Source organism: Cupressus sempervirens, chromosome 4, assembly GCF_028749045.1.
Source record: "Cupressus sempervirens isolate cs-2001-9-10 chromosome 4, ASM2874904v1, whole genome shotgun sequence".
NCBI lineage: Eukaryota > Viridiplantae > Streptophyta > Pinopsida > Cupressales > Cupressaceae > Cupressus > Cupressus sempervirens.
In genome coordinates, this window is record NC_143121.1 from 100,476,272 (window position 1) to 100,499,693 (window position 23,422).

The 23,422-nt window shown below is 34.3% G+C and overlaps 1 protein-coding gene across 1 annotated transcript; it reads left to right on the plus strand.

Moving 5' to 3' along the window:
• Positions 1–13,994: 13,994 nt before the first annotated feature.
• Positions 13,995–22,776, plus strand: LOC149560133 (uncharacterized). Its single transcript, XM_089824520.1, has 6 exons — positions 13,995–14,265; positions 14,985–15,053; positions 15,227–16,709; positions 17,588–18,650; positions 19,181–20,449; positions 21,877–22,776. The coding sequence occupies exons 2-6, from the start codon at positions 15,050–15,052 to the stop codon at positions 22,558–22,560; spliced, it is 4,503 nt and encodes a 1,500-aa protein (XP_089680646.1). The 5' UTR covers positions 13,995–14,265; positions 14,985–15,049; the 3' UTR covers positions 22,561–22,776.
• Positions 22,777–23,422: the final 646 nt, after the last annotated feature.

The window sequence follows — 23,422 nt, forward strand, 5'->3', positions numbered from 1 at the left end:
TTCATTCTACCAATTGTTGCTGAGTTTCAATTATTGCTAAGTTGCAAAAATTGCCAAGTACCAGTAATTTTGCAGTTTAAGCCAAGTTGAGGTTATCTCACGTCATGCTAACACTTAGGTTAGTGTGTTATCCCATCTCTATAGTGTGTGCCGAGTTACTTTTCATGTGTCAAGTTACCTAATGTATGCTGAGTGACTCTTGATGTGCCGAGTGACCCTATTTATGCTGAGTGTCAGCATTTTGGATGTGATTTTTGCATTTTGGTGTGAGCTGACTTGCATGACTAATTTTGATCAAGACATTTATGATGAGATCTTTTCTTGGGATTTGTCTACACCATTTTTGGGTCAGCCTTGCTATTATGTAATGTTCTAGAATGATTTGTAAGCTATTTTGGCAAGTATAAATAGAGTATTTAGGCTTAGAGTTAGGCAATTTTTTGAGAGGATTTGAGAGTAGAACTGGAAAGTGCAAATTTGAAGCTGGATCTTAGATCATGAATGTATTTTGTATCTAGCTGTAACCCAAAAGGCCTTATAATTGGGCATGTATGATGCTTATTTCATGAATCAATAAAAGCATATTGTTCTCTCTCTATCTCTCTTTATGTGTGTGTGTGTGTGTGTGTGGTGTTGTTCTCTTTGTGTATTTTATTCTATTGTATTAACTATGCAAGGTTGGTTTGGGTTGCTAGGTGTGCCTTTGGCCCTATTTATTCCCTACCCTCCTTGCATTAGGTGGTATTAGAGCTTGAGGTTCATCCTTGTGGAGATTGGATCATGTAGAATCCTATTTTAGATTTGGTTGTAGGGTTGTAGATCTGTGGATTTGACCTATAACTTGCAAAGGGTTACAAAATTATAGGAGCCTAATTTGTAAATATGGTTTGTGGTAGAGGAAATGCCAATAATACCATGTTAGATGCATTGAGACAAATTATAGCTAGATTAGATGTTGTGGAGATAGCCTAGAGGAGAAGAATGCATCTTGAGGATGTGAGTGATGATGAAGAGGTAGCACCAAACCCAAATCCAGAACTAGAAGAAGATCAAGATGAGGAAAGATTGCTGAGAGTATTGTCTAGGGCACATTTGAAGCTTGCTATATAATTTGTTCCTTATGATGGAAAGTTGGACACCAATGTTGTGTTGGATTAGGTCTTTGATATGGAGAAGTTCTTTGAGTATGAAAAAATTCCTAATAATAGGAAGGTGAAGATTGTAGCTACTAGGCTGAAAGGTCATGCTTCACTTTGGTGTGAGAATTTGCAAGCTGATGGACAAAGGAGAGGAAAGGAAAAGATCAAAACTTGGGTAAAAATGGTGAACAAGGTAAAGAACAAATTCCTTCTTGCTGATTACCAAGTTAGCTTGTTAAGAAAGATGCAAAATATAAGACAAAAAGACATGACTGTGAAAGAGTATACTAAAGAATTATGTAGATTGGACATCAGATTTAGACATGTGGATGATGATGTTGAGAAAATTGGAAAGTACATAAATGGATTGCAATCTAGAATTCAAGATGAAATAAGTTTTGTGAAATTGGAAAGTGTAGAAGAAGCATATCAATATGCCTTGAAAGCTAAGGAGATCTTGAAAAAGAAGCATGAACAACGAAAAAGAGGTAGAGGTGGTAGATTCCAGAGAGGAAAAGGTAGATCTTATGGTGAAGGTGGCAGATTTGACAGTTTTGTGCAAGATAAAGGCAAATCTAAATGGAAGAATGATGACAAAGAAAGGACTAAGTGGAAAGGTGGTAGTTCATACCGAGGAGGTACTAGTTCTTACAGAGGAAGAGGTAATTCTTATCCTCGAGGTGGTTTTTGTGGTAATTGTTTTAGATGTGGTAAAGAAGGACATAGATCTTTTGAATATAGATCTTCTGAAAGTGGGCAAGGTAATAGAAATGCTATGATTTAAGAGGACATTGAGAGTTCACCAAGTGGACCTGAGGCTTGAGAAAATCTAATGGTGAGAAGAACCTTATGTAATAAGGGAAGTGATGAAGAACATGTCCTTAGAAGAAGTCTTTACAAGACCAAATGTAAGATGGGTGGAAAATGCTGCAAGGTGATCATTGATAGTCAAAGTTATATGAATTCAACATTAGAAGAGTGGGTTACAAAGTTGAAATTATAGAGGATGAAGCATCCTAAACCCTATCATGTTTCATAGATCAAAGATGAGCACAAGATATTGGTAAGTGAACAATGCATTGTGAAGTTCAATATTTGAAATTATTTTGATCAAGTGTTGTGTGATATTATGCTTATGGATTTTTGTCATATTTTGTTGGGTAGACTTTGGCAATATGACAGATATGTTGTACATGATGAAAGAATGAATCAATATACTCTTTGGGTGAATGAGAAGAAGAAAATATTACTACCTTTGATTGAAAGTCCAGCTGAGGTTAATCGTACTGCAATAAAAGTTTGCATGGTTAATGGGAAACAATTTGAGAAGGAAGTGAAGAAGAATCAAGTTTGTTTTCCTATAGTTCCTGGAGGACTGAGCATTGTTAGTAATGACTAAGCAACATAAGCTAGTAATGACCAAGTAACAACAGATAGTGGTAGTCGAGTACCAGAGGAAATTAAAAAATTGTTGAATGAGTATAAAGATATTTTTTCTAAGGATATTCTTGATGGTTTACCACCAATTAGAAGCATAAGTAATTGTATGGATCTGATTCCTGGAGCTAGTTTGTCAAACAAAGCACCATATAGATTGACACCTACAGAGAATGAAGAACTTAATAGGCAAGTGCATAAGTTGCTACAAAAAGGATTAATCAAAGAAAGTTTGAGTCCTTGTGTTGTACCTACTATATTAGCACTGAAGAAGAATGGAGAATGGAGAATGTGTTTTGATTCTAGAGCTATTAACAAGACTACAGTGAAGTATAGGTTTCCTATGCTGAGGATGGATGACATAATGGATTGTTTGAGTGGAGCAAAGTATTTTACCAAGATTGATTTGAAGAGTGGATATCATTAGATTAGAATTAGAGAAGGTGATGAATGGAAGACTGCTTTCAAGACAAAAGATGGTTTATATAAGTGGTTGGTAATGCCTTTTGATTTGACTAATGAACCTAGTAGTTTTATGAGGTTGATGAATGAAGTTATGAAAAGATTCTTGGGTAAGTTTGTGATTATTTATTTCGATGATATTCTAATATTCAGTATGACTAAGGAATAACATCTTGAGCATGTTAGGCAAGTATTGCAGTGATTGAAAGAGGAAAAGTTGATGATTAATATGAAAAAGTGTTCTTTTATGCAAGAGGAGATTGTGTATTTGGGATTTTTTATTTCAGTTGATGGTTTGAGAATGGATCCAGAGAAGGTTAAAGCAATTTTAGAATGACCTACACCTGAGAATGTGGGTGAGGTAAGATCATTTCATGGTTTGGCTAGTTTTTACATGAAGTTTATAAAGAATTTCAGTGTTGTTTGTAATGCTATGATTGAGACAATGAGAGGAGATAAAAAGGAATTCAAATGGACACATAGAGCTGATAAGAGTTTTGAGACTTTGAAACAAAAGGTTGCTGAATTACCCATGTTGGCTTTGCCTAATTTCAATAAGGTATTTCAAGTTGAATGTGATGCAAGTGGTAGTGCAATAGAAGTTGTATTAAGTCAAGAAGGTAAACCTATTGCTTTCTTTAGTGAGAAGTTGAATAATGCTAAAAGGAAGTCAACACAAATTGAACCAAAGACATATGGAGTGGGTTGAGTATTTGCAAAGTTTTACATTTGTGATTAAGCGTAAGAGTGGAGTTACTAATAAAGTTGCTGATGCATTGAGTAGAAGACATTCTTTGCTGACTAAAATGAAGGTTGAAGTTCTTGGTTTTGATGAAATGAAAGAGTTGTATGATGCTGATCTTGATTTTTCTAAGGCATGGAGAGAGCGCAGAGCACCCAATCTGACATATCACATTAGTATGTATGATGAATATTTCATTCAAGAAGGTATGTTGTTAAAAGGTATTTAGTTGTGTATTCCTATAAGTTATATGAGGTTGAATCTAATGAAAGAAATGCATAGTGGTGAATTGGCTAGACATTTTGGAATTGATAAAACATTGAGTTTGCTGAAAGAGAAGTATTATTGGCCACAAATGTATAAGGATGTTCAGAAATTTCTGATGAGTTGTGGAGTTTGTCAAGTTGCAAAAGGAGTAAGTCAAAATACTAGATTGTATACACCTATTTTTATTCCTAAGAAACCTTGGATTGACATTAGTACGGATTTTGTTCTTGGATTGCCTAAAATAGCAAAGGGGTATGATTCTATATTTTTTTTTGTGGATAGATTTTCTAAGATGGCTCATTTTATACCATGTAAGAAGACATCAAATGCTGAGCACGTTGCAAAATTTTCTTCAAAGAGATTGTTAGATTGCATGGATTAACAAGAAGTATTATTTTTGATAGAGGCAATAAATTTGTTGGTTATTTTTGGAGGACTTTGTGGAAGAAGATAGGTATACAGTTGAAATTTAGTTCTACATTCCATCTATAGATTGATGGAAAGACAGAGGTTGTAAATAGAAGCTTGGGTAATTTGTTGAGATGCTTAGTTGGAGATGAAACACATAATTGGGAGATGGTATTGGCACACGCTTAGTTTGCATATAATAATTCTATGAATAGAAGTACAGGAAAGACACCTTTTGAGATTATTATTGAAATGAAGCCTAGAGGAGTATTGAATTTAAGAGATGTTGCTAGTGAAGAGAAGAGGAGTGCTACAGGAGAAGAATTTGCTAATTTTATGGAGTCTTTGCATAAAAAAGCGAACCTAAAGTTGGAATAAAGCAATCATAAGTACAAGAAGAATGTTGATAAGTCTAGAAGACATCATGATTTTGAAGCTGGTGATGAGGTGATGGTTCATTTGAAGAAAGGAAGATTTCTAACTAGAACATATAGTAAGCTGAAGATGAAGAAGTTTGGACCTTGTAAGATCTTGAAGAAGTTTGACAATGGCAATGCTGATGAAGTTGAGTTACTTGATGACATGGATATATCTCCTATATTCAATGTTGTTGATTTGTATAAGTATCACAAGTTAGATGATGAAATTGTTATACTTGATGATTATTCTAAGAAGCAAATTGAAAAGGTTGAACAAATATTGGATCATAGAGTTTCTAAAAGCACAAGAGGAAAAGAGTACTATGAATATTCGGTGAAGTAGAAAAATAGATCAGTTGAAGATGCTACATGGATTTCTCAATCTGAGTTGGATTCAACTTAGGTTGTGACACTTGCATGATTCAGGAGAATCATTTCTTTCTACCCTAGTTGTTTGATGTAGTAGCATCCTAGGTTGACATGTTATCTTGCTCATTTTTTTTCATCCTGCTAGTTGTTGCTGAGTTTTAGTCATTAATAACTTGCAAAAATTGCCAAGTACCAGTAATTTTGTAGTTTAAGCCAAGTTGAGGTTATCCCACATCATGTTAACACTTGGGTTAGCATGTTATCTCATCTCTGCAGTGTGTGTTGAGTTGTTCAGTGTATGCCGAACTACTTTTCATGTGTCGAGTTACCTAGTGTATGCCAAGTGATTCTTCATGTGCCAAGTGATCTTGTTTATGCCGAGTGTCAGCATTTTGGACATGTTTTTTGCATTTTGGTGCAAGCCAACTTGTGGGACTAATTTTGATCATGACATTTATCATGAGATCTTTTCTTGGGATTTTTCTAGACCATTGTTGGGTTGACCTTACTATTATGCAATGTTCTAGAATGATTTGTAAGTCATTTTGGAAAGTATAAATAGAGTATTTAGGCTTAGAGTTAGGCAATTTTTGGAGAGGATTTGAGAGCAAAACTGGAAAGTGCAAATTTGAAGCTAGATCTTAGATCGTGAATGTATTTTGTATGTGGCCATAACCTAGAAGGCCTTACAACTAGGCATGTATGCTGGTCATTTCATGAATCAATAAAAGAATATTGTTCTCTCTCCCTCTCTCTATGTGTGTAGTGTCGTTCTCTTTATGTGTTTGCTTCCATTGTGTTAAGTCTACAAGGTTGGTTTGCGTTGCTAGGTGTGCCTTTGGCCTTGGTTATTCCCTACCCTCCTTGCATCATACAATAAAGTAAGGACTCTATTAGGAGATTTACAAAGGTCTATTAAACCACTCTGTTAAGATATTTACCCTAATTCAATCTATTAAAATTGACTTAGTACCTAATCCTTTGGTTTACACTTATAATTTCTGATTATAGATCTCCTCCTTTCAAACTTTGTTAAGATATTTACCCTAATTCAATCTATTAAAATTGACAAAGGTCTATTAAACCACTCTATTAGGAGATTTACAAAGGTCTATTAAACCACTTTGTTAAGATATTTAACCTAATTCAATCTATTAAAATTGACTTAGTACCTAATCCTTTGGTCTGCACTTACAATTTTTGATTATAGATCTCCTTCTTTCAAACTCTGATTTGATCTCCAATCTGATATAGCTTTTCTCTGTCCTTTACTGCTTCATCAAGTTGCTAAACTCTATTTACTTCACAAATTTCTCTTGGAGCATCCAAATATTAGCTCCTGTACTCAATACTTTGCCTCCTTCACATACTTCACAATCTCTTCTACGATAGCTCACTTCACTCTCTTAAAAAATAGGGTTTGGATCTTTCTATTTAAAGACATCTGTAGAGTCTTCTAGATGCTTCTCATTTTGCCTCTTCATTTGATTGGTTGTTCTTCCTCATAGAGATCAATGATCCATGTAAAAATACGTAACAACCTTTGTAATGAACTCTATGATCATTAAATTTTGTGTTCATGTCAGTTTGAAATGGTTTACCTCAAATTTTTTATCATTCCAAACTTTTATGTTTTCTCTATGTTACTTGACACAGATTGCCTTTGATGCTTGGTCATAATTGTTCTTCATTCTATTGCTCGTCAAGATAGTCACATGAAAAAAGTCAAGGATGGAAAAACCACAGTGAGATTCAACTCATGTTATATGAAAAATAGTTTTAACATCATTATTTTGGCTTATGGCCAAGGAAGCTCAATGATTTGAACTAGCAAACTTAAGAGCACTACCATAGGGAAAGATCTACAAAAGAATTGCTGACTAAAGATCATTTTTTTAGAGCAAGATAGAATAGAATACTACTAAAATAAAATATGTTTGATGAACCGCAACTGAAAAAGACATTTTTGAAAATATTTATTATAGTTATCTATGTCACACACCAAAAATCGACTTCATCATTATATTTCAAAACATTGAACACCAACCATTTTATTTGTATTCCCACTTGTGCACCTTCTCACTTATATGATGCACCATATTGTGCATCTACATAAATATTTAAACATATAAATATCATTCACAACATACATTTATATCAATTAGGTTGGTCTAATTTGATGAAATATGTAGTATGCAATTTGTCATCTAGGAAGTACATCCTTAGTGCCTTGGAGAAGGAAATAAAAAATGTGTGAAACATAATTCCAAGTTGGAAAAACCTTGAAGCACTCCCAAAAATGTTCATTCTTAATTTGACATGTGAACCACAAAAAATACCTATGATGCACAACATGCTATCACCTTAGATCACCAAAACATATCTGAATTGTTAATGTATAGATTAGTTGAACATAAATTATGAAGATTTATTAATAACTCTTGTGTTGATATTTATGTTATTCTTATATGTTTAGGATATTTAAATATAATCTCTCTCTCTCTCTCTCTCTCTCTCACACACACACACACACACACACACACACACACACACACACACACACACACACATGTGTGTGTGTGTGTGTCTAGATATATTACAAAACATAGATGAACAAATTAATGAAGTTCTTTCTTATGTTATCCACTGCCTTATTAAATCATATTCATATTGCTCCTGTCGATATTGGAAAGGTTATCGAGGGTGACTATTGAGTCATTCCTGATAAATGTGACTCAAGTATGAGATTATCAATCATGACCCATAGTCAACCCTCCCATCTATTAATACACCATCTCCATTGGTTATTAGACATAATGAACACATACGTTACTTAATCTTCCAGTGCATATCAATGTTGACAACAAAAATGAATCTTTGCATTCTCTTATCATCATAAAATCATATAATTAGATTCTTATCTTGGAGAACAAATCAAAATAGTATTGCACATACAGTCTAATACACTAATATGGTATCAAAGTAGGTTTAAGGAAGCGATCTGAAAATTAGACTTTATTCAAATATTATTCTAAAATGATGAATGACTTGAGGCTAGAAGATAGATTAGAAGGTGATTTAGATTTTGCAAGCTAGAAACTATGACTAAAACTCATGCTGAAAGAACATGGCCTAAATAAGTTCATTGAAAATTTTGACCCACCATCCAAAGGAAGTGATGAAGTGGAAAAATGGGAGCATGACAACAATAAAGCCATGAAGCTTATTATGGATGGTGTAAAAATTCATCTACTTCCTATAATCTCAGAACTAGACACTGCAAATTATATGTACAATGCTCTTGGAAATATGTTTGAAATAAATAATGTTGTTCAAAATATCACATTAAGGGACAAAATGTCAAATATTAAAATGAATAAGGGAGAAAAAATTTCCTCATACTTTACAAGAATAACTGAACTTCAAAATCAACTCTCTTCAATAGGACACGTCTGTGATGGAAAGGAGTTAACAATAATGGCTCTAAAAGGTCTTCTATCATCATGGAATACCTTTAGACAAGGGTTATGCTCTTGTTCTAAACTTCCTAAATTTGAAAGACTTAAAGTTGGCTATATACAAGAAGCAAGTAGCTCGAGGCCAAAATGTCTCCTCCTCAAAAAAAGATTTACAAGTTCTATCTACTCAAGTAAATAAGAAGAAAAGAAAATTCAAAGGGAAGAGAAAGCAACTCGATTTCTCCAAAATGTAATGTTTTAGATGTGATAAAATTGGACATCTGACATCTAGATGTCCTGATAGAATTAAGAAACAAGCTTCATTTGCAACCACTCAAAACTCAAATGGAAATTATGAACATAATGCTTTCTATTCATCTCTCTCTAGTGAAACATCAACCAAATCAAGTACTTGGGTAATTGATAGTGGAGCGTCTTGACATATTACAGGTTTTAAAGAACAGTTGGATTCTATCAAGGAAGACTATGTTGATGAAGTAACCATTGGAGATGATACAAGCTATCCCATAATGGGAATAGGAACATGTACTATTCATCTAAAATCAAGGAAAACAATTGAACTTACTAAGGTATTATATGTACCTCATATAAAATGAAACTTGCTTTCTATCTCTGCTCTTGAAGATGAAGGATTTAGAGTTACATTTATGGAAGGAAAGGTCTTAGCTTGGCCTAAGAATTATAACATAAAAAATGCATACAAGATTGGCTCCAAACATGGATGTCTTTATCAAATTAACTCTCACACTCATTTAGCTCTACTTCATGATTCTTTCGAAGAAAATGAAATCTGGCATAGGAGACTAGGTCATCTTCATTTTCGAGGATTACCTTCTCTAGGAAAAATGGTAACGGGTCTACCTAAACTTCATCCATACCATGAAGGAACCTATAAAGGGTGTGCTTTGGGAAGAATATTTAAACTACATTTCGAAATAGTCAAAGCAAATCCAAAGAAGTTCTAGAACTTATTCACTCAGATAAATATGTGGTCCTATGTTGGTTCCTTCACTAGGGGGTTTTCTATACTATATCATATTTGTGGATGATTTCTCTAGGAAGACTTGGATCTATTTTCTTATAAGTAAAGAGTTTGAAAAATTCCTAACAAAATTTAAGAGTTTAAAGCCCTTGTAGACAATCTATTTGGAAAGAAAATAAAAGTTTTAAGAATAGACAATGGTAAATAGTACATTTTTGAGATCTTTATAAATTAATGTAAAATTATTGGAATCAAGAGGGAGTATTATGTTCCCTATAATCCTCAATGGAACAAAATAGCTGAGAGAAAGAATAGAACCATAGTTGAAGTTGCTAAAGCAATGCTTCATGATCAAAATCTTGAAACTTTTCTTTGGAGAGAAGCCTCAAATACTGTTGTTTTCCTTCAAAATAGATGTCCACACTCTCATCTTGAATACAAGACCCCTAAAGAGGTATTTTTCAGGAAGAAATCTGATCTTAATACCTAAGAATTTTTGGTTTCCCTATCTATGTGGACATTCCTAAGGAGAAGAGAACAAAACTAGATCCCTTAGGAAAGAAGGGAATCTTTGTAGGATATAGTGAAACTTCCAAAGCTTATTGTATCTATATCCCTGGACAAAGAAATATTTGATGAAGATTTGGCTTTCAAAATATCTAAGGATGAAACTTAATCAAATTCAGAAGAAACACTAGAAGAACAAAACTCTAATAATGAGAGAGAGTTTCTAATGGAGAAAGATAACTCCATTGAACCTATGGACATTACTCACACTTCTGAGGAAAAGAAAAGGCCTCTATGAGCTAGAAAGCTAATTGAAGAGAACAATTCCATTCCCTTAGATTTCATTAGGGAAAGAAAACATCCTAACATATACTCTAGTTACATTGCATTAATGATTGAAATCTCCAAATCTGAACCATTTGATGTAAAAGAAGCAATAAAACATCAAATTTGGAAAGGTGCCACGATAGAAGAATATAATTCCATACTTAAAAATGATATTTGGGATATTGTTCCTAGACCCAAAAATAAATCAGTTGTCTCCTCAAAATGGCTATTTAAAATTAAACATGCTACAGATTGAAGTATGGACAAGTACAAAACGAGGTTTGTAGCAAGAGGATTTTCTCAAAAGGAAGGAATAAACTATGAGGAAACTTTTGCTCTAGTAGCCAGATATACCTTCGTCAGAACTATTTTAGCAATTGCTGCATCCAAGGGATGGAAAATTCATCAAATGGATGTAAAGACTGCATTTTTGAATGGTGTTATAGAAGAGGAAGTTTACCTTGAACAACCTGAAGGATTTGAAGTAAACAATAAACAGTCTCATGTATGCAAATTAAAAAAGAATTTATATGGATTGAAATAGACTCCTCAAGCCTGGTATGAATGGATAGATAATCACCTAACTAAACTTGGTTTCTCTAAAAACATTGCAGATCCAAATTTATATTACAAGGTAATACAGGGAGATATGTTAATTATGGTTTTATATGTTGATGATCTTTTGATTATAGGAGAAGATCATCTAATTGGAAAACATAAACAAGATCTTATATCTAAATTTGAAATGAAGGACTTAGGAATACTACACTATTTCTTGGGACTAGAAGTATGGCAACATTCAAATGGAATCTTCTTAAATCAAGGGAAGTATACTCTGGACCTACTCAAAAGATTTGGCATGTTGGATAGCAAGGCAATGAAGACTCATATGGAAACAAACCTCAAGAAACTAAAAGAAGCAACAAAAGATTCTGAAAATGTTGATCCTACTCTATATCGATAGATAATTGGTTCTTTAATGTATTTGGTAAACACAAGACCTAACATCTGTTATGTTGTAAATGTTCTTAGTTAGTTCATGTGTGAAACTAAACAAACTCATTTAGTAGCGAAAAAATACATTCTCAGGTATCTCAGTGGTACAATTGGATATGGTCTCAAATAAACTAAAACTAAACTAAATCTAAGTGGATATATAGATTCTTACTAGGTAGGAAATTCAAAGAATCATAAGAGCACTTTAGGATGTTGTTTATCTTGGGTTCAACAATGATATCTTGGTTTAGTCGGAAACAATCTTCAGTAGCACAAAGTTCTACAGAAGCTAAGTACATAGCTGCATCTATGGGAGCAAGAAAAGCTATATGGTTGAGAAAGCTTCTATTTGGATAATTTGGAAAGCCTCTTCCACCTACTAGTATTTATTGTGATAACTAGAGTTGCATTAAGCTATCTCTTAATCCAGTGTTTCATAACAAATCAAAACACATCAAGATACCATACCACTATGTTTGAGATATGATTGAGAAGGATGTAATCAAGTTGAAATATATTAGTACAGAGGATCAAATTGTAGACACTCTTACCAAACCACTTGCTAAGACAAAAGTGGAGCATTTTTGTAAAGAGCTTGGTATGATTGTAAAATATGAGGAAATGTCTTAGAGAAATTGATTATTGTACATTACATATATTATAAATTTATAAAACCTGTGTTAATCATTAAGAAGTGACAACTTCAAAATGATTTCACTTGTATTGGGAGAAGTTGTTGTAAAGTGACATCCTTACAATAACTTGTAGCATGATTCATTTTGTGTAATTGTTTCATGTAAAGGCTTTATCTTATAAATCAACAACTAGGCGTTAGATATCATTAAATTGATTATCTACAAGTTGCTTGTATACATATATTTTCAGTACTTGGTGAATATCTTGCCCTGATATTCTGATAGGCCAATACCACACTGAGTACTTGGTGAACATCATTCAATTGATGTTCTGATAGGCCATTACTCTAGAGTGCTTGGTGAATATCATGTGATTGATATTCTAATAGGCCAATACTCATGTTACATAATGTCAAATATAAGTTGATTAATATCCTATCATTGATGAATCAACACTTATCTGAAATTGTATAAAGAAGTCTTCTGATCAAAGACTTCTTCTGTGTGTTTATCCTACTAATCTAAGAGGAAGTGTTAATGTATAGATTAATTGAACATAAATTATGAAGATTTATTTATAATTCTTGTTTTGATATTTATGTTATTCTTATATGTTTAGGATATTTAAATATACTCACATGTGTGTGTGTGCGCGTGCGTGCAAATATATTACAAAACATATATGAATAAATTAATGAAGTTCTTTCTTATGTTATCTATTGCCTTATTAAATCATATTCATATTGCTCCCATTGATATTGGAAAGGTTATCGAGGGTTACTATTGAGTCACACCCAATAGACGTGACTCAAGTATGAGTCACGGCTATCGGTCGTGACCCATAGTCAACCCTCCCATCTATTAATACACCATCTTTGTTGGTCATTATACACAAAAAACATATATGCTATTTAGTCTTCCAGTGCATATCAGCGTTGATAACAAAAATGAATCTCTGCATTCTCTTATCATCATACAGTCATATAATCAGATTCTTATCTTGGAGAACAAATCAGAATAGTATTGCACATACAACCTGATACACTAACATGAATGCTAGAACACAAAACTACCATTGAAGGAGGAATGTAAACCATTCCATTAGAAAATACTTTGTCTCTGTACATAAAGATGTATAGTCATTCACCATTTCATTTGTAGAAGGAATGAGCATATGAAACTTGAAATTTACCTTCCTTATAGCTCCATAATAAACACATTGAAGCCACAAACCAAAATGTTTTGGTACAAAGTAATGTGGAAAAAAATAATATTACATTGTCAATATTGCCAACACCCTAAGCTACATCGTCTCTATACTAGAGATCATACATACTGATATACAAATTTCAATGATTTTTGCATCTAATAGTGACTACTAATTCCTAAGTTTAGTGTCTCATCTTATATATATCCATGTTCAAGAATGTAGTCTCGAGTTTGACTCTAAAGCTTGGACTAACTCGATGCACCTAGTTTGTGGGTGACTTGGTACATTTGTAAAGAAATAGTCTCATCCTAACTCGTCCCTTCCCAACCTCATCTTAATAGGAAGTAAGACCAAGGTAAAAGAGACCTTCATAGAAATACCTATAAAGCAAGCAAAAAAGAAGGAAGCCATTTTCCTTGTTATACATTTTTCACTAAACAATAGAAAAGGAATATGAAACTTTTTCGACTTTAAGAAAGGTAAAAGAAAAGAAGAGGAGGAAAGTAGTGTAGATGGCAAATGCAATCGAATAATTAGTGATGGGGCCTTTTTTTAATGCTCACGTAAATTACTAGGAAAGTTAATGGAAATGGTATATGCATGCATTCACTTTTACTTCGTCGAGAAAGCTGGCACGCTGATTCAAAATTGAGGACTCTAAAAGTCCATCGTTAGGAAAGTGGTTTCATGTGCTATAGCTTTTACCACCAGGTTTCTTCGGAGGAGCCACAAAAATTTATTTATAGTTGTTGGGACGTTGGATGAATGCCAATGCCTTCTATGGGTATTCGGTATTTATAGTTCAATTGTATTTCAGATGAGCGGCTGCTAGTAGAACGTATGTTCTGTGTCTGAAAAAGTATTCTCCTGGAGCCTCCTTGACTGGGTATTTAATTTTACACCTTTTTCTACACTTATTTTTCTTCCAATTCTTCTTTTACAGTGCGTTTCTGTATTTTTTTGTTATGTATGTTTTCGTCAATGTTTCAGATTGCATCAGTATCTATTACCAAATTATTTTTCTCTGATCCAAAATATTGACAAGAATACACAACAAATCAGGAAATAATCTTCAATATTCATGTTTATTTCTGAATTATTTTTAAATTACACATTTCTTCAAAGTTCATGTATGATTTTTCATCATTGTTTCAGACTATATCAGTGATCTATCAACAAATTCCTATATTTTATACCTGATCTTACACGTTAATTTTTTTTTCAATTCTGTTCTGAATTTGTTATGTATATTTTTATCAATATTGCATATTACTTCAGTAAGCTATTATCAAATTCCCTTTCTCTGATCACCATAAAGTTGTAATTCAAAAGATCACAACAAAACATATATAACAAATCAAGAAACAATCATCAATGGTTCATGTTTATTTATTTTTCAGAGATTTCCAGCACCCTGGAACTCCTGTGATATAGAATTCTAAACCTTTTAATTTTATGCTCGTTACAGTATTCATTTTTAGTGGATATAAAAGTTTCTGGTATGAGCTTTCAACAGTTTATTTTGATGATTGCATTTGAATTTTATATGAATGTCTTTTTTAAATCTTTATTGTGTATACTTTCTGATCTTCGCTGTTTATGCAGATTAAACTCCTTGTGTATATCTTTGATCTTTGTTGAATGCGGTTTTGATTGACCGATCACTCTTAATGAGTAATTGTTGATTTCTCTTTCTTTCTGATAATAGATCGCAAAAGATGATCCAAAATATCGATCAGACAACGTACACAATAATTTTAGAAGCAGTCTTCAGTATGAATGTTAGTTTCTTTGAAATATTTTGTCTCCAACTGCACCATTAACAGATGACCGGACCGGACCTTCAGGGAAGCGGCTACTATATCTTGGCGTGAATACTTCCAAACATCGGGGTAGAGGAATTTTCGCCATGTTATTTCTCAAGGATGGTCGAATTCGACTCATCGAGGATCGACTGCGCAACACGCTTGCGTCGAAGGAGCTAAAAGAATTGGAGGATCTTGAAGGCCAGAGCGGGTTGTTTGTGATTGCTCTAATTGCCGTCGAAAGATCGAGAAATTTTGTAGATTTTAAGACGATTTTGCTGGAGAATCGCAAGCTGATTGGACTACAAAGGGATTTTCACTGGCTTCGATGGCTGGTAAGGCTGGATCTGATTCTTTCTCATTCCCTAGATGCTCTGCTTGAAAATATAGGAAGCTTGCCATCGTTACGGGATCTTAACCTGCCAAATTATGTGGATCTGCCTTCGCTTCGTAGCGGAGCCACCATAATTCCATCGAAATCCAAGAAAAGGTTGGAAGAATCGCCAGAGCATCCTCCTGCGGGAGATAATCTTCTTTCAAAAGAAGATCCTTTGAAACAAAATTTAGTTTTATTTTCCCGCTATGCTAAGGAGATTCATAGTACAAAGCCGCTCGAGTATGAACATTTGTATAACCCCAAGGGACTTCCAGCACGCTGTGGAACTCTTGTGATCTATGATAGCCGTGTCCTGCGAGACAGCTTAAAAGTGCGTGTAAGCGTCAAATACTTGTGGTTACTGAAACCTCCAGAAGTGCTTCTGCCATGTAAACCTCTATCAAGAAAAGGCCCTAGGTGTACTACCATTATTTCGATTTCCGGTCCTGGAAAGCTAGAAGAAATACACATCCAGGCCATTTTGAATAGATGCAGGGAGTCGTTGAAATCGGGAAATCGTCTCGGAATATTTGTGCGGCGTAATCCGGTGTCAAAGGAGTTAGATCATCTGCACATTATACTGGACGAGCCTTCCAGCATTAACATGCTTGCATTCAGCTTGAATGGATGGGAAAATATTTTGATTTTGGCGGAGCTGCCGGTAGGACCTGTTTATCTTCCAAAGGAAGTTCCTCTCCAGAGGATGAAGTACTCTGTTTTTCTGGTTTACCACGGGCCAGATGTGAGTAAAAAATTCATCGACAATTTGTACGAATCTTTTAGCGCAGGAGGAATTAAAGTTGTGAATATTGACTTGAATAAATGGGAAACAGAAAGGGAAAAAATTTCAGTTCTGGAGCAGGGCTGGGAGAGGACAGATATTCACATTCCGATTGTCTCCAGGCACTATGAAGACTCTTTTTTCCGACATCAGGGAGAATTCTTGGGCATGTGCGGATCAAACTGCTTAATCAGACCATTGTTCTATGAAGTAGGACCAACAGATATCAAAAGGCTTTATAAGAGTGATTCTAGCGTGGTGGCTACGCATGATTGTTCAAGCACCAGAGAGATCAATGAAGTTTCCTACTCGCCATATGGTCAACCTCGAATGTCTTTCCAAACTGGCTGGCTTTTGGCAGGGGGCGGGTGAGTAAAACAAAGATTTTCAGTAATAGCATTGAGTTAATACAAATAACTAATAATGTCTGAAGACATTCTACAGTTAAATATATGGATGTAGAGAAATTCCAAAATAGTAAATACAATTCATGTAATTTTGGATATGGATGGAGGAATTTTCATTTCAAGTTTTCGTTTACAATTATTTAAAACAGTAGAAGTCTTAGGCTGAAATCTACAATTATTTAAAACAGTACAAGTCTTAAGGCTGAAATCTATTAGACTAGAGTCAAAAACTTAAAAGATGTCCATTTGTATTTCTTATAGTTTTATTCATTGTTTAAGGATTCAACTGTGTGACAATCTTGATGCAAAAATATTCTCACATAATTGTATTCAGAAACAACACATAAATTCAGTACAGACTGAAAATTTAATGTCTTTGATTTCTTATGATGTCACAGCCTTGCACTCAATAAGACTCTTGATTTCTGGCAATTTCATCATTGAATTAAAAATTTATTTTAAAATATCTTTAATAATAATGGAATCACTTAACATGACTTGATTTCCAATAGACTCATTAAAAACTATTCAATTCCACCAACAGACCAAAAAACAACCAAAATCTATATAATAATTATAATAACATCTATATTCATATTCTCAATCTGCATTCAAATTTTCAAATTGCAGTGAGAATGCAATTTCTTTGTTTTCACGGTAGATTTTTTTTAACCTATATGTCCTAGTTATATAAGCATCTACGTTACTGGTTACACTAGCATCTACGTTACTACTTGTCAATACGTATTCCGTTTTTAAAGAATGCAAGTTTGTTGTTTTTAAATTAGTTTTTCCTTCCATAAATGGTAAGTTTGTTTTGTTTACAAAACTGGATGTAGGAGTTCAGACCAGCTCGTGAGACGTGTAGTATTGGATAATCTCCAAATTGTGAATAATCTACCATTTAATGCCGTGGGGCTGGAGGAGCGCATGACGGATGTAATGGACATACTCAAAATGGAATCTGACGATTCCCTAACAGTAGGGATATGTGGTAGTGGTGGGATTGGGAAGACTACCCTCACCAAAGCCATTTTTAACAGAATTAGTTTCAGGTTTCAAGCGGTTAGCTTTGTTGCTGATGTTAAGAGACGGGGGATAAGTGAAATCCAGGAACAAATTTTGAAGGATCTTGTAGGACGATGCATATTTGTGAAAAGTGTTAAACATGGAGAGTCACTGGTGAAAGCTAATGCAGGATCCATTCGGGCACTTGTTATCTTGGACGACATTAACAGTCTAAGGCAGCTCGAAGCATTCAGTGTGGATTGGCTTGCACCTGGAAGCAGGGTCGTTCTGACATCCCGAGATGACCGACTATTTTCATGTGGACAGACAGATGGTATTTATTACATTAATAAATTTTCAGACAAACAGAGCACTGAATTATTTAACTGGCATGCTTTCCTAAGGGAACATCCATATTATGATTATAAAGGCTGGTCTACAAGGATTGTAAAAGCTTGCCAGGGAATTCCACTGCTGTTAGAAATAACTGGAGCTTTCTTATACGGAAATGAAAATGTCAGAGATTGGGAAAGCTCTACCAAGTACCTAGAAGATACAATGGACCAGGAGGTCCACAGGAGGCTATTATTTAGCTACCAAGGTCTTGATCCTTGTGAACAAGAGATATTTCTTGATATTGCTTGTTTCTTAAATGGCAAAGAGAATATGGAAACAGCGTCTAGGTACTGGGAAGCGATTAGGTTTCGTCCAAGAACAGCCTTGGAAAACCTAGTTCTGAAGTCCCTCATATGGATAGATGAGCAACATAAGATTATAATGCATGATTATGTGCAAGAAATGGGTAGGGCAATAGCCAGTGAGTCACCAAAGTTGGAGGAACGTACAAGAATATGGAAGCCAGAAGAAGCAATGCATATAGCGAGTAGAAACCTGGTAAGAACGAATCTTTCCCTGTTTAAGGCAACAAGCTGTTTTCTAGCAATTTAGTTTGTAGAAATTGGATCTTGATATTAAATGACTGAAACTTAATCTAGTTTGAAAAACTGATGATCCTAAAATAGGGAACTGCAAGTATTCGAAGCATCTCAATTTCCCGAGTTGAGGCCAGCAATATAACAGTGAACGCAGAATCCCTGGCGCGCATGACAAATCTGAATTTTCTTTGGATGGACGGACAAACGGTTGAAGGAGGCTACCGAAAGATATCCCGAAATTTGAGATGGCTGCGTTGGAACTCATGCCCACTGGAACGCTTTCCATCTCGATGGCGTATAGACCATATAGTTGTGCTGGATTTGAGTTCCGTGGCAAGAAGCCCTCCCACTAAATTACAGAGTTTATGAGGTTGTGAAGCATCTTTTTCCAAGGTGAATTCTTTGAACGGTGATTGCATTAGATCCATAACCTCAAAAATGTTTTAGACATGGGGATTTTATTTACTGGGAATTTTGTTTTATTGACAGAAATTAGGGAATCTCAGTGTGCTGCTGTTGAAGAATGCTACATATCTTCAAAAGCTTCCGGACGACTTCTCAAGATTATCCTCTCTTTCAATGCTTGACTTGGAGAAATGTGAAAACTTGAGAGAACTTCCCAGCTCTATTGGGTATCTAGGGAAACTCAAAAGCTTGAATCTTTCCGGGTGCAGAAACTTGGTAGAGCTTCCAGACAGCATTTCTAAACTCTTCTCACTTGAAAGACTTTCATTACGGCATTGCTTTTCACTTAAGGCGTTTCCTGCTGAATTTAGAGAGCTAACTGCTCTGGTAGAGTTAGATGCAGGGTTTTCAGGTGTAGATAAGCTCCCTTCTTTACAAAGGCTCACTCAACTGGAGAAGTTGATTCTAACTGGTTGCTGGTCTATTAGATCTCTGCCTCATACAATTGGGCAGCTTGCTAACCTAAAAGAACTTGATATACACTCTCTGGGGCTTGTAAAAGAGCTGCCTTCATTAGAGAAATTCTCATCCTTAAAAACCCTAGTTTTAAATGGTTGTGCCAGTTTGACAGGTTTGCCTTCCTCAATTGGGAAGCTCTGCTGTTTGGAATACCTGGATATGAGTGGGTGTCGTAGCATATGTCGTTTGCCGGAGGAATTTGGAGACCTTGTTCGCTTGGAGAAATTGTTCATGAACAATTGCTTCAGATTAAGTATGCTACCTGACAGTTTTGGAAACCTTAAGAGCCTCACAACTCTGGAAATGAAGAATAATTTTAATTTAATGAGACTTCCTTTTAGCTTTTCTAAATTGGATTCGCTGCTTTGGTTGGACGCCAGTGATTGCAATATCTTGGAGGGTCTTTCCGAAAGGATTGGGGATTTGCCTGCATTGCAATTTATCAACTTAGGAAACAATTTTTTCCGTGAATTGTCTTCGACCATTCATGACCTTTCTTATTTAAGAGAGCTGAACTTGAGCAAATGCCAATCTCTGGAAAGACTTCCGACTCTTCCCAAAGGACTTGTGAAGTTGGATGCTGGAGACTGTACACAGCTGAAGACAATCAATGATATGTCCCACTTGGAAAAGCTGAAAATCTTGATCTTATGTAACTGTGAAAATCTCATACGGTTGCCAGAACTCAAATTATGCCAGTCCTTAATAACGCTGAACATATCAAGATGCAGAAAGGTTAGAAGCCTGGCGGGAGCTGAAGGATTAAGCTCGTTGAAGACGTTGTACTTAAGTGGGTCCGGTGTCTCTGCATTAGGGCTTAGCCAGTGGATCAAGGTATTTTCTGTTATCCTCTATCCCATTGAATTATTCTTGTCTTTAGCACTCTTTTGAAGGCAGACGGGTTAATCGGTCACGTAGGATTTAAAATTTGTGAAGGAAAATGATCAATGGTCGATAGTTCTGATTGATCTCTGTCTAAATAAAATATTTTAAATTTTGATTGGTTTAAGCCAATTATCTGAAACTATACTAATTTTTCAAGTAGATGTGCTGTTTATTTATCTGATGGTGTACTTTGCATTATAACTTAATCATGAATCAAGGTACTTTCTATCATTATTATTATTTTGCATTATTAAATTTGTGTTGTCCTTAGTATTCTTTAGAGTACAGGTGCTTATGGGGATAGCTTAAACATTACACAAAAGTTTAATTCCTAAACTAAAAGTGTTAAATAGTCAAAGGTGACTTTTTTTTTTTTGGCAAGCTTAATTCTTCCCTTAGGCCCCGTTTGGTTGGTGGAAGATGAGGGCCAAAACCGGGTTATCAGAGGCAAAACCAGGTTTTGCAAAAAAATTTTGGTGTTTGGTTGGTTAAAATTATAACCTGGTTTTCAATTTCATCTTCCAATTTTGGTCAAAAATTGGAAGAAGTTTCTTCCAACAAAAAGGTGGAATTCGAAATTAAAACCAGGTTTTGAATTTTATGACAGTTTTTTTAATAATATTGTGGGGTCCACAGTATATTCATCTTCCGTGTCAACCAAACGGACCATTGGCTTTCCAAACCACAAAACCAGGTTTTCGAAAACTTGGTTATAAGATAGCCTGGTTATGTCAAAAAATCATCTTCCCCAACCAAACGGGGCCTTAGTGTGTGATGTTTAAGGGTGACCGCGCTTATCTGTAGTAAGACTAAATAATTGTAAGATAAAGAAATGATTATTGACAGTCAACATTTCTATTAATTTTTTATTTCTTAAACAAAATATGTTTAATTAAGTTTTGATTTGCTCAGGTGGTTCATCTGATATCATAATAGCCTCTTCAATCAGATTTATCTATTTGTATGATTTTAATTGAACCACTTAAACAATTCAAATCTTAACCAAATGTCTTGTTCAAATCTGATTGCAAGCTTTGCATTGACTTAAATCAGTGGATGAAGATATTTTCTATTATGTTCTTTCTCATTAAATTTGTGTTGTCTTTAGCACTCTTTAAAGCATAAGGGCCTATCATATATGTAGGATTTTAAAAATATCATGTAAAAAATCAATTCTTGACATTCAGCAATTCTGTTATTTTTGTTGATTAGGATAAAGATATCTGATTCAAATAGTATATTCTAAATTTTGATTTGTTTAAATGATTCATATCAAATAGCAATATAAAAGTTAGAAATATACTATTTATATCCATCTGCATACCTATACATTTTTTTAAAAAATTAAATCCCTTCCCAATTTATATGCTTCACAGGATATGACCAGCTTACAAGAGTTGAATGTTCATGCAAATAAAATTCCACAATGGTTAGAACATAAATCAAGGGATAAATATCTGCATGATCAGAACTTCACAGATATACTAATATCTCCTGTAAACAAGACGGCTAAATGTGGAGGAGTTTTACTGTGCTTTGTTTTGAATTTCATGTATGGATTCCGAAATGATGAATCTCTTTCTACAAAGTGCATGAAGATGAGCATTAGAGGAGATGATGGAAAAGAATTTTGGTCTACAGCCTTCAGCAATAGACAGAAAGTTGAAGGGGATCAGTTGTACATTTGTCTACATGGGATTAATCATCCGCTCACATTGAAACTGAAAAATATTGATCATCTTCATGTGATGGCAAAAGGCCAAAATATTCAAATTAGAGAATGTGGAATGAAGCTTCTATATAATGGAATTGGGGATCTGAGTTTAGGGAGATTGAACGAGGACTTGAGTTCACTGGTGGCAAATTACATTGACAAAACAGTCATGGACAAAGTGGCTGTGAAAGAAACTGAATTCCCTCATCAAACTGTGTATGAAGAAGACGGGGATGTATACGCTTATGAATATTCTACAAGTGACGATGAATATGGAAGTGATGAAGACTGCAACCATATCGAAAAGAAAGGTGGCACAAGGTACCCATGGACCAAGCGGCCCTAGGCTTTATAGTTGGAATTGGAAGCTGCTATGTATGAGCCAAATTATATTTACAGATGTTTCATAATTTAATGAATTGTTACGAGTTAAAAAAGTGTTGTGATTTCAAGGTGTTGTTTATTTTTCGTATCCTGCTAAATGTGAGTCAAATTATGTATATAGATGCTTTAGAATTGAGTGAACTATTAAGGATTAAAAAGTGATGCGATTTCAGGGTTCTCTTGGTTTTAGTCGGCCATAGAAGGTTGAGCGAACTGGCAGCATGAGTGAAAGGAATAGAGTTGGTAAGTGTTGTTTATTTTTCATATAAAATAGTATAATTTTTTTAATGTTTTTATTGATTTTTATATTTGGACTGCATTGTGGATGTAGATTAAGAAGATTAGATCAGTGAAAATCCTAATTCATTTGAAGAGTTTCGAGTGCATTAGGAGATAGATATATTTAGTATTTAATTTTATGAATATTTTAGAAAACAAAGCAAATGATAGAATGGTATATGGCTCTTCTCCCCTTGGCTCCCCCAAGTAACATATTTATTGTTAGACAAATCATGTTAAAATATGTTGAGAAATATTCTTTGTTAGGCATCTATCTAACTTATATATAAAGAAAAGAGTATTTCTCAGTGTATTTTATATCATTGTTTTTGAATATGTGTTTATAGTTTAAATATATAAAATCTATGGCTTTAATAATTGACATGTATTTTTGTTTGAATAAAATTAGTGTGATACTAATACCTTTAGAGAACATAAATATAGTAGAAATTAAGAATTTTTTGACACATTTTTGTTTGAGTAAAATTTATTTAAAATTAACACCTTTAGAAAACAAAATAGTATAAATTAATAATTTTCTAATA

Excerpts from the sequence above, each read along its gene's own strand:
- LOC149560133 (XM_089824520.1), top strand. Across the intron at positions 18,651-19,180 it reads ATATAGCGAGTAGAAACCTG|AAATTAGGGAATCTCAGTGT; the intron begins GTAAGAACGAAT and ends TTTTATTGACAG. Across the intron at positions 20,450-21,876 it reads GGCTTAGCCAGTGGATCAAG|GATATGACCAGCTTACAAGA; the intron begins GTATTTTCTGTT and ends TATGCTTCACAG.